Source organism: Scyliorhinus torazame, chromosome 13, assembly GCF_047496885.1.
Source record: "Scyliorhinus torazame isolate Kashiwa2021f chromosome 13, sScyTor2.1, whole genome shotgun sequence".
Classification (NCBI taxonomy): domain Eukaryota; kingdom Metazoa; phylum Chordata; class Chondrichthyes; order Carcharhiniformes; family Scyliorhinidae; genus Scyliorhinus; species Scyliorhinus torazame.
In genome coordinates, this window is record NC_092719.1 from 218,241,037 (window position 1) to 218,256,698 (window position 15,662).

At 45.1% G+C, this 15,662-nt stretch overlaps 1 protein-coding gene across 1 annotated transcript; it reads right to left on the reverse strand.

The window, feature by feature from the left end:
• Nucleotides 1-1,049: 1,049 nt before the first annotated feature.
• Nucleotides 1,050-15,229, reverse strand: LOC140388618 (GATA-binding factor 2-like). The gene is made up of 3 exons (XM_072473062.1): nt 14,920-15,229; nt 13,057-13,182; nt 1,050-4,547 (listed from the first exon to the last, which is right to left on the reverse strand). Exons 1-3 carry the CDS (start codon nt 15,094-15,096, stop codon nt 4,257-4,259), a joined length of 594 nt encoding a protein of 197 aa, XP_072329163.1. The 5' UTR covers nt 15,097-15,229; the 3' UTR covers nt 1,050-4,256.
• Between the last annotated feature and the right edge of the window lie 433 nt (nt 15,230-15,662).

Here is a 15,662-nt window from a genome sequence, read left to right on the forward strand (position 1 = left end):
GCAAACAAGGATGCAGGACCCATGTGTGTTACATGCAAGGAAGTACTAAGAAATAAATGAATTTCAGATTTTGACAGAGAATTGGTGGATAAAAGATTCCTTTTAAGGTTGAGACCCTCGAGTCAGTTATTAACTTACAGTTGACTCCAAATTAAAAGACTACACTGCTGTATCTGACCTGTGACAGCACATTCAAAACATTCCAAAATCTCACGAGACTATCAGCATTCTGGAGTAGCAGCTCCCAGGATTATCCAGTACTGATCAAAACAAGCATTTTGTTGCTATTGCCCTTCAGGATGACCTATATCTGCGAGGTTTTCCATTTTCGTAAAGATAGAGAAGGCACAAAGGAACTGACTGAAGTCTGCATCTGATATGCAAATATCCACCCCTCCTGTGAACCGGATTCAAGTGAGATCGCGAGGACTAAGCCGGCTTTCCTTTCGTATTAAAGGTAAGCGACCATGGCGTGGGTCACGAAGGTCAGTCGGCGTGGGTCACGAAGGTCAGCCCGTATGTGCCATGAAACGTCTGCTCATAGGCAAAAGTGGGTACCAGGAAAAACAGTTTGAAAAGTATGGGTGCAGAGGGAGCATTACTCTATCTAATCCCCTGCCTTGCCTGTCCTGGGAGTGTTTGATGGGGACAGTGTAGAGGGAGCTTTACTCTGTATCTACCCCCGTGCTGTACCTGTCCTGGGAGTGTTTGATGGGGACAGTGTAGAGGGAGCTTTACTCTGTATCTAACCCCGTGCTGTACCTGTCCTGGGAGCGTTTGATGGGGACAGTGTAGAGGGAGCTTTACTCTGTATCTAATCCCCTGCCTTGCCTGTCCTGGGAGTGTTTGATGGAGACAGTGTAGTGGGAGCTTTACTCTGTATCTAACCCCGTGCTGTGCCTGTCTTGGGAAGTTTGATGGAGACAGTGTAGAGGGAGCTTTACTCTTTAGTTGTACATCTCACATAATGAGAAAACATTTCAGTTTCTGCTGGAGCTCTCACACTGACAGAAACACCAAAATGTTACAGACTGTTGCTAAAAACAAAATTTTGAATAATTTTTTTATTATTACTTTTAGCAATGTTCATGAGGAATAATGATGATAACATACACATTTATACAGATAATTATATAAACATGTTGTACATATTTAACCAATAACTTAATCTACCCAAAAAAAATAAAACAAGGAAAAGAATGTAAATACTGCGAGAAAACAAAATATGCTCATGGTGATCGATACAAAATAATTTAAAAATCTTCACTGCTGAAAAGACTACATTGCAGTGAGTGACAATATATTGCACCTTGTCCTCTCAATCTGATTTTACTTTTAGTTTTTTTTCTTAAAAAATATTTTTGTCAGTAACTCTCCCCAACCTTGACATTCCCAGATGAAAAAAAAATCAGATTCCTTTCAAATTAATATTCATTGTACCATATTTTTTTTAAAACACTCACCAGGGCCTCAATTTACTTGATGAAAGAGAAAAAAGAATTTTTTTGAAATTGTATCACAAACGTGACATCAATTGCCCTCCCTCTCTCCCACCCCATTTAATATTATATATAACCTATACAAAGTGCAGCTATATATGCTGAGTGCCACTAGCAAACCATCTTCGAAACGTTTAAAGCGGACTTTTAATATGGCTATTTGGTCCTTGAGAAATATTCATGAAATATTTTTATCAACCCGATTTATTATTTATGAAGTTGAAAAGAAAAGTGATTAGATTACCACCTGAAGATAAAATTTGCTGTCTCCCTTTATACCATCCCAAGGAATAGTTAGACCGCTGAAGAGTTTTGTTTTGTATAGTTCTTGTTTTTTTTTTCAAAAGCCGCTTACATACATTCTAGCTCAGACATGATCAGGAGTGGAGTTGACTACAAGTGCAAACTTGCATTTATATCATGCCTTTTTCAAATTCTGAAAGCAACACTTCACAACAATAGACCAAGACCAGTCGCTGTTTTTTAAAATAAATTTAGTGAACCCAATTCATTTTTTTTTCAATTTAAGGGGCAATTTAGCGTAGCCAAACCATCTTTGGGTCGTGGGGGTGAGTCCCACGCAGATACGGGGAGAATGTGCAAACTCCACACGGACAGTGACCCGGAGTCGAACCCGGGTCCTTGGTGAAGTGAGGCAGCAGTGTTAACCATTGCGCCACCGTGCTGCCCACTGTTGCTATGTGGTCAATTTCTGGAATATTGGACATTTTATGGCAGTTGCTATTTCGATGGAATGTTCAGGCCAGAAAATATTTCAGGATTCGGGAGGAGGAAAGATGCTGCTCGATTGCAGCTCCCGTGAGTTTTTCCTTTGGGAGCTGCTCATATCGTCATCCCAGTTCCCCAATGTTCTCCTCAGCCCCATAGTCATCAGATCTCAAGAACGAGCGTAGACCTATCCTTCCGCCATGTAGAGACTCACACAGCACAAGCACAAGTGTCGGAGTCGGAGATATATTTACTATGACATCCTCTTCTCTCCTTTCTCCCATGTCCAGTTCAACCCCTCACAATTCAGACTTCCTTGATTTCATTTGGCAAAAATAATCTAAGTGGACAGGGTTGGTGTAAGAGGATAGAAGAGAATTGTTTGCAAAAATAAATTTTCAGAGAGTTAGAATTAGACGTTTAAAATAATGATGAGACCTCTTTATTGTTTCCCATTTCCAGCTCCCATCTACAAGGATCCAGTTTAATTTAAACCGTATGATGCTTTTGCAGAACCTCAAACCAAATGGTCATCATAAAAAAATATGGTTCTCAAAGCAAATGACATTAAAATCCATGTAATAAACTCCTTCCTCTCAAATACTTTCCTCCTCTAAGACATTCCTTAAAAATTATCTCTTTTACCCATCTTCCGCTTACCTGCCCAAAAATCCCCTTATGTGACTATGTCAAATTTGTCTGATTTACGCTCATTTGACGTGTTTTGAGATGTTGCTCTGTATTAGAGGCACTATATAAATGCAAATTGTTGCTGTTGTTTAATTTGGTGGCATGTTCTTAGGTCCAAGATTGGTGTTCGGGTTAAAGTGTTCCGGAATACAGTAAATAGTGTTGTAACTGATTCACAGACACCCAGCATTCTCAGATTTGGGGCCTTTTAGTTGCTGAATCATCATGTTAAAGGCACAATGTCACTTTTTGAAATGTAAAGTGGAAGCAGTGTTCTGTTACATTAAATTAAAATAAGATGAAGATGGCAAAATTTCTGAAGAATTCATATGTATTTCTCTGCTAGCTTGTGAAGTATTAATAATAATGTACAACAATTAATTATCTACACTGAAACCTCTTCACTTATAAAGTTGGCGTGTGTGTGACACTGAGAACTGACTTTGAAGGTCAAGACTGATTCGTTAACATGGAGGCTCTGACTGCATCCTCATTCCCCCCCATATCCTCTTGTTGCGTTGGGATGATTCCCCCCACCCTTTCTCCGGCACCTCTTCTAACTAACCTTCTTCACCCAAGCCCACAAATAAATAGCGGCCCCCCACCTTACACTGGTGAACTCAACGCGGACACAGGACTGAACCCAGGGCCACATTCTAACCCCACACCAGACAGGACACTTACCTCACTGGCAGTCCTGTTAATCCAGGACCTGTCTCCCCTGACCTGTAAGTTGCCACAACGCAGAACCAGCAACAAAACCTTCCTCTCAAAAAAATAAAATATCTGCACATGAAATAATTAAAGCAAGACAAACAGAAAGAAATATACTTCAAAGTTAAGTGACTTTGCTTATTTTTTGTGAATGTTTTTTTTGTTTTGTTTTAACAATGAAAAAAGAATTAGGTCTTAGCAATCAATTTATCCCGAATTCTCAGATTTACAATATTCACATCGATAACAAGGACGACAGTCCTTTCTACCTTTCTGACGCAATTCTCCCTCTTTTGTGTCTTTCAAGTCAGTCTGAACAGAGCAATGCCAATCCCGCACAATCTCTCCGATGTGTCCATGAAGGAGGCAACAGTCAAATGCTTATTTCATTTGACTGAAACTCTCCTACCCAAAAGTCTTGCAAAGCAACCAGTCAAACATTGGGGTAGCATTCATCCCTGTTCCTCAAACCCCAAAATGTTTCCAAACAACACATTGTCCGTGATTTTTCTTTTCCTTTTTTTCCCAAAAAAGATAAAGGCAAAAACCTTGTGCGCTGTCTGTTTTTCTCGCTTCCCTCTTGTCTCTCTCTCTCTCTTCCTCCGAGGGAGTCTCCCGTTCCTTCTAGCCCATGGCACTCACCATGCTGGACGGGTGGGGATGCGCAAATGAGAGGCTGGACGATGGGTGAATGGGGGTGGGCGTGGGCAGCACGTGACCCGCGTGGCTGAACTGGGGAAGATGCGCCATGTGCTGCATGTGATCCGCCAAGCTGAAGGATGACACCTTGTCTTGCATGCACTTAGACAGCTCCTCAAAACCGTCTGACATCCTCTTGTTTTTCTTTGACTTGCTGGACATCTTCCGGTTCCGGGTCTGAATGCCCTCCTTTTTCATCGTCAGGGGCCGGTTCACCTAAATGAGGCAGAACGCAAAAAACACTCACGTCAACAAACTTCACCAAATGATACCTGGACTTGGTAATCCCTCGATGCGTAGAATTCTAGAATGAAACTACAAAGAAGACCAGTCAGCCCATCATCTCCCTGCTGGTTCTCTGTAGTTCATCAAATCCCACTCGCCACCTTTCCCGCACAGCCCTGAACTTATTTTCTCTTCAGATAATTATCCAGATCCCTTTTGAAATCCACAGTTGGATCTGCGCCCAACAATCTCTCAGACAGTACATTCCAGATTCTAACCACTCGCTGTGCGAATCTGCCTCCACCACACTCAGACAGACCATTCCAGATCCTAACCACTCGCTGTGTGAATCTGCCTCCACCACACTCACAGACAGAACATTCCAGATTCTAACCACTCGCTGTGTGAATCTGCCTCCACCACACTCAGACAGACCATTCCAGATCCTAACTACTCGCTGTGTGAATCTGCCTCCACCACACTCACAGACAGAACATTCCAGATTCTAACCACTCGCTGTGTGAATCTGCCTCCACCACACTCAGACAGACCATTCCAGATCCTAACTACTCGCTGTGTGAATCTGCCTCCACCACACTCTCAGACAGAACATTCCAGATCCTAACCACTCGCTGTGTGAATCTGCCTCCACCACACTCACAGACAGTACATTCCAGATTCTAACCACTCGCTGTGGGAATCTGCCTCCACCACACTCAGACAGACCATTCCAGATCCTAACCACTCGCTGTGTGAATCTGCCTCCACCACACTCTCAGACAGAACATTCCAGATCCTAACCACTCGCTGTGTGAATCTGCCTCCACCACATTCACAGACAGTACATTCTGGATCCTAACCACTCGCTGTGTGAATCTGTCTCCACCACACTCACAGACAGTACATTCCAGATCCTAACCACTCGCTGTGTGAATCTGCCTCCACCACACTCACAGACAGTACATTCTGGATCCTAACCACTCGCTGTGTGAATCTGTCTCCACCACACTCACAGACAGTACATTCCAGATCCTAACCACTCGCTGTGTGAATCTGCCTCCACCACACTCACAGACAGTACATTCCAGATCCTAACCACTCGCTGTGTGAATCTGTCTCCGCCACACTCACAGACAGTACATTCTGGATCCTAACCACTCGCTGTGTGAATCTGTCTCCACCACACTCACAGACAGTTCATTCCAGATCCTAACCACTCGCTGTGTGAATCTGTCTCCACCATACTCACAGACAGAACGTTCAAGATCCTAACCACTCGCTCTGTGAATCTGTCTCCACCACACTCACAGACAGTACATTCCAGATCCTAACCACTCGCTGTGTGAATCTGTCTCCACCACACTCACAGACAGTACATTCCAGATCCTAACCACTCGCTGTGTGAATCTGTCTCCACCACACTCTCAGACAGTACATTCCAGATCCTAACCACTCGCTGTGTGAATCTGCCTCCACCACGCTCACAGACAGTACATTCCAGATCCTAACCACTCGCTGTGTGAATCTGCCTCCACCACACTCACAGACAGTACATTCCAGATCTTAACCACTCGCTGCGTGAATCTGCCTCCACCACACTCACAGACAGTACATTCCAGATCCTAACCACTCGCTGTGTGAATCTGCCTCCACCACACTCACAGACAGTACATTCCAGATCCTAACCACTCGCTGTGTGAATCTGCCTCCACCACACTCACAGACAGTACATTCCAGATCCTAACCACTCGCTGTGTGAATCTGCCTCCACCACACTCACAGGCAGAACATTCCGATCCTAACCATTCGCTGCTGGAATGGCTTTTCCTCGTGTCACCTTTGACTTTTTTGCCAAACATTTTTTTTTTAATGAATTCACAGGACCTGGACATTCCTGGCTAGGCCAGCATTCATTGCCCATCCCTACTTGCCCTTGAGAAGATGGCCTTCTTGAACCACTGTAATTCATGTGATGTAGGTACTGCAACAGAGCTATTGGTGAGGATGTCCACCTTATAAGGCCATATGACATAGGAGCAGAATTAAGCCATTCGGCCCATCGAGCCTGCTCCGCCATTCAATCATGGCTGATATTTTTCTCATCCCCATTTTCCTCCCTTCTCCCTACAACCCCTGGTCCTCTTATTAATCAAGAACCTATCTATCTCTGTATTAAAGACACTCAGTGATTTGGCCTCCACAGCCTTCTGCGGCAAAGAGTTCCACAGATTCACCACCCTCTGGCTGAAGAAATTCCTCCTCATCTCTGTTTTAAAGGATCGTCCCTTCAGTCTGAGGCTGTGCCCTCAGATTCTACTTTCTCCTGCTAGTGGAAATATCCTCTCCACACCCACGCTATCCAGGCCTCTCAGTATTCTGTACGTTTCTTCTTGTTTTTTTAATTTTTTTTCCAATTAAGGGGAATTCCTGTGAATCTCCTCTGGACCCTCTCCAAGGCCAGTACATTCATCCTTCGATACAGTGTCCAAAACTTCTCTTAGAATTCCATATGGGGGTCTGACCAGAGCCTTATACAGCCTCAGAAGTACATCCCTGCACTTGTATTCTAGCCCTCTCGACATGAATGCTAACATTGTATTTGCCTTCCTAACTGCCGACTGAACCTGCATGTTAGCCGTAAGAGAATCTTGAACAATGACTCCCAAAACACTTTGTGCTTCTGATTTCTGAAGCCTTTTCCCATGTAGAAAATAGTCTGTGCCTCTATTCGTCCTGCCAAAGTGCACAACCTCACACTTTTCCACATTGTATTCCAACTGCCACTTCTTTGCCCACTCTCTTAGCCTGTCCAAGTCCTTCTGCAGCCCCCCCCCCTGCTTCCTCAATAACACTGACCCCTGCGGAGCATCACTAGTCACCGGCTGCCATCCTGAAAAGGACCCCGTTATCCGCACTCTCTGCCAGTCAGCCAATCCTCTATCCATGCCAGTACCTTGCCCCTAACACCATGGGCTCTTATCTTATTTGGCTGCCTCCTGTACGGCACCTTGTCAAAGGCCTTCTGGAAATCCAAAGAGATCATGTCCACTGTATATCACTTATATCAGTGTCCTCTGGTTATCAATGCCAATGGAATCTCTCATGACTTTGAACTTTACGTATAGAATATTAACTGAGATGTTTACGGTTTATTTTGTTCTTTTTAAAAATAAATTTAGAGTACCCAATTCATTTTTCCAATTAAGGGGCGATTTAGCGTGGCCAATCCACCTAGCCTGCACATCTTTGGGTTGTGGGGGCAAAACCCACACAGACACGGGGAGAATGTGCAAACTCCACACGGACAGTAACCCAGAGCCGGGATTGAACCTGGGACCTTGGCGCCGCAAGGCGGCAGTGCTAACCACTGTGCCACCGTGCTGCCCGAGATGTTTAAGTTGATCGAAGGATTTGGTAAAGGTTGATGGGGAGAAACTGTTTCTTCTGATGGGTGGGGGGGGGGGGGGGGGGGGAGAGCGCGCGCGGGGTGGGAGGGGAGGAGTCGGGTATACGGGGGCAGAACTTTGCATTGAGAGCCAGGCCATTGAGGGTGATGTCAGGAAGCACTTCCTCACACGAAGGGGAAACGAAACTTGGAAATCTCTCAATCTCTCCCCCCAAAAAGCTGTTGAGGCTGGAAGGTCAATTGAAAGATTCTGTTGAGTCAGGATATCATGGGTTATGAAACCAAGGAGCTGGATCCAGATTAGCTCAAACTCCTCCATCTGTCCCTAGATCACTACCAGGTTTCCCGGGCAAGTGGACAGCCAACTAACAGCCAACTGGGTTTAGTCGATGATCTGCCCAATGACCCCTGTTCTGTTTTAATTCTCCCTTCCTCTGATTCTATCCCCAAAGCACTGACTTCACACTGAGAAAGGTGGATGTTTTTTTTTATAAACTTGAAAACCCAATTAGTTTCTCCCAATTGAGGGGCAATTTAGTGTGGCCAATCCATCTACCCTCCACATCTTTTGGGTTGTGGAGGTGAGACCACCCAAACATGGGGAGAATGTGCAAACTCCACACGGACAGTGACCCAGGCCAGGATCGGCCCCGGGTCCTCGGCGCTGTGAGGCAGCAGTGCTAACCAATGCACTACCATGCCGCCCAAAGGTGCATGTTTTCACCAGCAGTTCTGTGGCACCACATCGCATGTGGCCAATTCTCTAACTTTGGACTTGGACAGTGATTGTCAATGAGCTGTGATGCTATTGAAAAGAATGACACCCAATTTATGGGACAGAAATGGACCATTCAGCCCAGTCTTGGTGGTGTTTAAGCTCCATGTGGGCCTCCACTCTTTGGAATTCTCTTACCCATTGATCAGTGGAGTAACTTCATATATTCGAGGACGAGTCGACAAATTTTTTCTTAAATTTAGTTTTTCCAATTAAAGGGGCAATTTAGCATGGCTAATCCACCTTGCACGCCCTTGAATTGTGGGGGTGCGACCCACACGGGGGGAATGTGCAAATTCCACATGGACAGTGACCCGGGGCTGGGGTCAAACCCGGGTCCACGGCGCTGTGAGGCAGCAGTGCTAGCCACTGTGCCACCTTGCCCTTTTGACAGTTTTTGATTGCCACGGGAGTCAAAGGTTATTGATGGGAGACAGGCAGGGAAGTGGAGTCGAGGTTGCAATCAGGTCAGCCCTTATCTTATTGAATGGCAGATTGGGGCAGAATGGCCAATCCGGCTCCTCTTTCATATTGTGGGCTTGTTAAGATCCTCTCCCCACTCTGTCTTATCCTATCAGCTTCTCCTTCTCTTCCTTTCTAACTCGTGTGATAAATTTTTCTAGTTTTCCTTCAAATGCATCTGCCAATTACAGGGTCTCAGGCTCACCCCATGTCCAAAAGTGACTCAGTCAACAGTGGGAGTTCTGGCTGATTGTTTTCACTTCCTTCATCCCAGGGCACTGGCTTGAGGTGGTCTGAGCACTGGCACTGTAGCTCACTAGGAAAGGCTGTGGCATGAACACACTCCAAATGTATTGATAGTGCAACTCCATGTCCCTTATCATGTGAAGCCCCTTGGGATGTTTTACTGAGTGAGAGGTGTAGAAAATCAAATTGTTGTGTTAGTGGAATTGATCAGCCTGTAGCAAAACGGTGGACGGAGATATCATTAGGTTTCAACCTGTCCCGTTTCTACCCACTTATAGAATAACCCCAGGTTCCATCTTAAAACTGCAGCTTTTGGGGCAGCACGGTGGTGCAGTGGTTAGCACTGCTGCCTCACGCCGCCGAGGTCGCGGGTTCGATCCCGGGTCACTGTCCGTGTGGAGTTTGCACATTCTCCCCGTGTCGGCGTGGGTCCCACCACCACAACCCAAAGATGTGCAGGTTAGATGGATTGGCCGCGCTAAATTCCCCCTTAATTGGAAAAGAAAGAATTGGGTACGCTGAATCTATTTCAAAGAATAAATAAAACTGCAGCTTGCTTGGATAAGCAAACCTACTAACTCACAAACAGCTTAGTAAGCAGCCTCAGAAATATCACTCCTTCTCTCTCCCTCCTTTTCTTACACAAAGATTTAAAAAGTCATGATATCAGTGAGGAAGGTGCCACGTTGTGCCTATTCCTGTGGAGGTGGGGGGCTGGGGCAGCAGGGCACCACGCTTGTTGTTCAACAAGAGCTGGTTATTATCCATAGGATCACTGGTAAAATTTGCAATGTCTGTTAGCCTCCAGCTGCCCTGCAAACCTTTAGTTGTCTTTAAGTCAGCTTGTTACGTGCTTATTGTAGAATTACACAATGCAGATGAAGGCCATTCAGCCCATCACCCAGCTCTTTGCAAGAGTTATTTAATCAGTGCAGTTCTTTTCCCTTCGCCCTTGTGACTCCACCCCCCCCCCCCCCCCCCCATCCCCGCACCACCCTTTGGGAAAGACTGCCCTGCACCCTGCTACATTTCAGTGGGTGTGAGACAAGCTCCCAAGGTGGTCCCACAAAGCTCTCTGAAAAAGAATCCCAGTCACAATTAGTAACAGCCATACCTGGGACTCAGTGTTGGGCCAGGTTCACCTCATTCAGGGGACTATCAGGGTTACACTGTGATTGCAAAGGGCTTTTTTATAGCTACTCATTCACTGGATGTGGGCTTTGCTGGCCAGAGTGAAATTTCTGCCTGTCCCTCATTGCTCTTACCAGGGAGCAGCCTCTTTGAATACAACTGAGCATCTCGCTCGGCCATTTCAGAGTCAATCCACATTGCTGTGGGTCTGGAGTCATGTGTAGGCCAGACCAGGTAATGACGACAGATTTCCTTCCCTAAAGGACATTAGTGAACCAGATGGATTTGTACAAGAATCTGGAAGCTTATTAGTTTCCATGACTGATACTAGCTTTTTAATTCAAGCTTTTATTTAATTAAAGTTAAACTCCCCAGTTGCCACGGTGAGACAATCAGACAGGTGACCAAAGACCTGGTCAAAGAAGTTTATTTTAAGGTTTGACACAGATGCCTGAAAATGATCAATATTTCCATGCGTTGGGATAAGATTCATTATATATTGCTTTGGGCAGCAGGGCGGCGCAGTGGTTAGCACTGCTGCCTCATAGCGCCGAGGACCCGGGTTTGATCCTGGCCCCGGGTCATGTCCGCGTGGCGTTTGCACAGTCCCCCCCGTGTCTGCGTGGGTCTCACCCCCACAACCCAAAAAGATGTGCAGAATAGGTGAATTGGCCACGTCAAATTGCCCCTTAATTGGGAAAAAAAACAATTGGGCAATCTAAATGTTTTTTAAATTGTGTGCCGAGTTGGCAGAGTGCAGGCTGGGTTCAAGCTTTTATTATCCAATGTTGCAGAGGGGAGGGCGGAAACTAGCCCTGTCTCATGGAACAAGAACATGAAAAGCACACAATATGTGTTCTGTTGCTGTTATATCAAACATTCCAGTCTAAGCTCACACAATTCTGGTGGAAATCTAACATCAAACTATACAAGGGTGTGTCAGTTTCCTGGGTTATAATCCGTTATCCCCCTCTTCTCCCACCCACCTTTGCCTTCCCCACCCCCCCAACCATCAATGTTTGCCAAAGCACTATTATGGCAGCTGCATTCTTAACAGTGAGATTCGACTCGGCCAGAATGTTAACCCAAAGATATCCAACTGGTCTTTAGGATTAACCAGCAAGTATCTATGGTGAGGCACAGATATGTGCCCACCAGGAAGCCACGCTCCCACACTGGGCACACAGAGCCACATCTCAAACTGATAGGAAGCCAGCTGCAAGGGGAAAGCTACAGTGTTAATGCTGAAGGCCTGGGCGGCCTTCGTCCTTTCTAATGTGGCAGCATTTCAGTTCCCAGTGCAGGCTCAACAATGGCATCAGAGTGCGAGGCTCGCTGGGGCCCAGGAGTATAGAGTGCCGCACGATGGGAAGACGGGAGGGCATGGTAAACAAACAAATAGGGACAATCTGACTTTTAAATAAGGTCAGTCAGGAGGGTTAATTATTTTCTCTGAAAGTTGGCTGAGAATAAATAACTTTCACCAAGTAGGAACAATATAAGAGTGCAAAGCAGAGAGCAAAAATCATCTCGTCAACCCAAGGTTACAAATTGGGAAAAGTAATTGTTTTGGCAAGCTATCTTAAACGTGGAAGGCTTAAACAATCTACATACTTTTGCTATTCCCAGCTGTTAGATAACTGGCCTCATTTCTTTCATGTCAAACACAGTTATCTTAAACACTAACTCAGAGTAATCAACAAACAGGCGTTTCAACTTGACATTTGGAACAGTGGGAGAGATAAAAATCAACCTCTAAATTTACTGCAAGTTGGAGACTTGACTGTGGTTCCAGTCTGATATCCAAATATTGAGATGTTTAACCAAAATATTGCTCATTCTGGACACAGAATAGAAGGAACAGAGCTGGGAAATGTCAGCTTTTACACACATAATAATTTATCATATTTTAAAAGGTTAATTTTATTTTTGTTTGTCTTTTTGACTCCTGTCGGTTACGTCTAGGGGTCGGCTTGTTAATTTTGATTCCCATCGATGTAACTGTGTGACTTTATTATAATAAGCTGCTTGTCTGGGGAAGGGGAGGGGGGTATATGTGTACATATGTTAAATTAAACAACTGCGTCTATCGTTTCCACAAAAGAAAATAAGGTGAATGCACAAAAGGTTGGAACGAGTTTAAGTTTATAAACATATGATTTATTAAGGGGCACTCGCAGTTAAACAAACCCTCTTAAAATCAGTCCCCTGCTTAATTTAAGATGCATTTCCAAACCTAGGACACAGGCCAAAGCAATTAGAGCAGAAATAAATTCCGAACTACCATACTATATTTATCACGGCTGAACTGTCCCCCCCCCCCGTCCCCCGTCCCCCGTCAAAAACAAAAGGGCAACTTTTGAGAGTCAATAACCTGTGATTTCCCCTTTGGACCTATTATCCACCCCCCACCCCTCCCCAGAATAATTAGGAATTCTCCTCTGCTTTTTGTTAACAATCTGATTGGAATGATCACTCACGTTGTGTAGTTTGAAGTAGAGGCCACAGGCATTACACACGGGGTCCCCGTTAGCGTTCCGTCTCCATAAGGTGGTGGTGCTCGTCTGACAGTTAGCACAAGATGTCCCAGCTCTCCTGGCCGCCGACTGCATGGAAATGAAAGGCGGATATTTTATTGGGAGCTTCGCCTGGTGTCAGGGGGTTGGTTCGGAAGGGAGGCGGGAGACACACAATCGGGATTCGTTTAGAAAGCAAAGCTGTATCCATCCTCAAAGCAGAGGTGGCCTGTCGGTAAATACCATCACATTGTACAGGACACCTAGTGTAAGTACACAGTCCTGGGGGTGGGGGGGGGCGTTTAATCTGACCGATTTCACATAAATCATTCCCCCCTCCAAAAAAAAGGCCATTCACTCTGCATGTGGTGGCCTCAACAAGTAGCGTTAACCCCGTTAACGATTTCAGCCTCCAGCCAATCCTGTCTACGGCAGAACATCAAATCTTTACACCTCAAGCAATAATAGTCGCCCTTTTTGCATTTCACCCCCTCCAGGCCGTTCAATCAGTTTGAGGTCCCTGAAATAATTGTATTTAAACAAGACAGACAAGCGATGTGAGTGGGGGAGGAGAACTCGCTATTCAAAATCGACAGTTTAATTCAACAATCCTGTATTTAACGGGATTAAAACTATTTTAAGAACTATTCCAGAATCTCAGGGAATTCCAATTTCTCCTGGATTCAGATTCCCAGTGGAAGTAAATGCACCCAGTCTGCGGGGGGGGGGGGGGGGGGGGGATTCATCCAGCTGGGCTTTGGGAGCGGGTGTCGGTGCATACCTCTCCCTCACTGCACGTTCTGACCTGGGCCATTGCCACACAAGCGAAAGAATCTCAAGTTTGCCCCGATCTGCTCTTTAAATTTCCAACTCCCCATCCCGGGGAAAAGATTTGAGGAAGGGATTCCGGGGCGATTGCAAAGACTTTTATCGTTTTATCTTTGAAAAGACTTGCATCATTATTATTTGTTTTAAATTCCACCCCCCCCCCCCCCCCCACCCCCCCCCAACCCCCACTTACCGAGCAGAATGGCAAGATTTTTAAACAAGACTGCTCGATAGAAACTTGAAAATCTCTCGCTGGTACAGAACACAACAGCCCAGTTCCTTATCTTTTGCGAACAGACATCCGGTTTGGAACCTGCTGTCAGTATTTATAAAGGCTATTTCAGACCACTTAAACGAAAGTGCAAATTATTGGCCGTTACCACAAAGAAAACTGTTTTTTCTTTTTAAAAAAAAATAAATATACCTCAATACATACACACACACACACATTGGGAACAGTGTAGGATAAATCCAGACTGTCTCATTATGAGTCTGGACTTGAAAAGAAAATAAATACTGAACAAAAATATTATTAAATGAATACAGGTTTTTTTTCACCGATTGGTTTTATCTCCGCTGTCAATAATTGTCCCTTCCGATTGTCAACTAAAAAAAATACTAGAGATTCCACCAACCCACTTTTCTTTTATTCCCTTTGGGACCTTAACATTTACCCTCCCTGTTTCAATATTAATATTAATTAGCACTGAATTCTGTTTAAACAAAATGAAGCAACTCCTGTTTGAGGAGGGTTCGGCGGCCATATTACTGAGCCGGGCCCTGAGATGGGAGATCTGAGCATGTTGAGATCATTAGCATCCTGCTTTGGAAAGTGACGTGATCTCTGGTGGAGATCTTTTATTGAAGTTACATCCAGGAAAGTACATTCACACACAATCTCTCACACACACACAGTACCCGCAACACGAACCATTTGTCAAATGTCCCAATTCAAATGCTCAGCAGTGGTTTAGATTATTGCATATTTGGGGGACCTACCAATCTCCTCTTAGGTTTAATCAGGGGTCTGTTCTGCCCGTTCATCTTATGGTACAGGCCACAGGCATTGCACAGGTAATGCCCTGTTCCATCTCTTCTCCACAGCGGGGTGGATGTTGCTCCACAATTCACGCACTCCCGCCCCTCTGCAATCAGACAGAAGTAAAAGTTTAACATCACAGCCACAAAAAGCAGGGACGTACATCTCCGCGTCCACAGACCATCCGTTTAAAGAAAACTCTCCGCTAACACGACCCCAGTGCAAGACAAGATTGCTCATTTATTTTGGAATAAATATTGTCTCCAATTATATTGCCCAGTCTGACTGATGGTGCAGGAAAGCCCCGTTTTTATTGTGTGTATCAATGTACACGATGCAACTCAAAGCAATGTCAAAACCTTCAGCGTCCAACTGTAACTGTCCCCCAATCTGGGAACTCTCCTCTCGTGGCGAAATTCTCTTATTTGTTATTGCGCACACCACCCCAATCCACCTCCTCATTTATCCCCCCACCCCAACCCGCACTAATCTTCTCATAAATTCCAACCCAGACATTCGATTGGGAGGGGTAGCGGAAATTAACCAGCGGGGTTCAATTAAACAGTTAATTTTAATCTTTATTTGAGAAAACGAAGCTATTCCTGAGCGAATTGAAGGGGCAGGATTGTCAGGAGTGATCTGCCTTTCGTGGTTCGCGAATTTCCAGCGATTGGGGGTGGAGATTCCACAGTTAAATCTGTGT

What these genes read in the sequence shown, in the direction of transcription:
- LOC140388618 (XM_072473062.1), bottom strand. Translation starts at nt 15,096, where the DNA reads ATGTTAAACTTTTACTTCTGTCTGATTGCAGAGGGGCGGGAGTGCGTG. An exon ending in TTAAACCTAAGAGGAGATTG is followed by an intron (nt 13,183 to 14,919) that starts GTAGGTCCCCCA and finishes ATTTCCATGCAG; the next exon opens with TCGGCGGCCAGGAGAGCTGG. An exon ending in TCTACTTCAAACTACACAAC is followed by an intron (nt 4,548 to 13,056) that starts GTGAGTGATCAT and finishes TGCCTCATTTAG; the next exon opens with GTGAACCGGCCCCTGACGAT.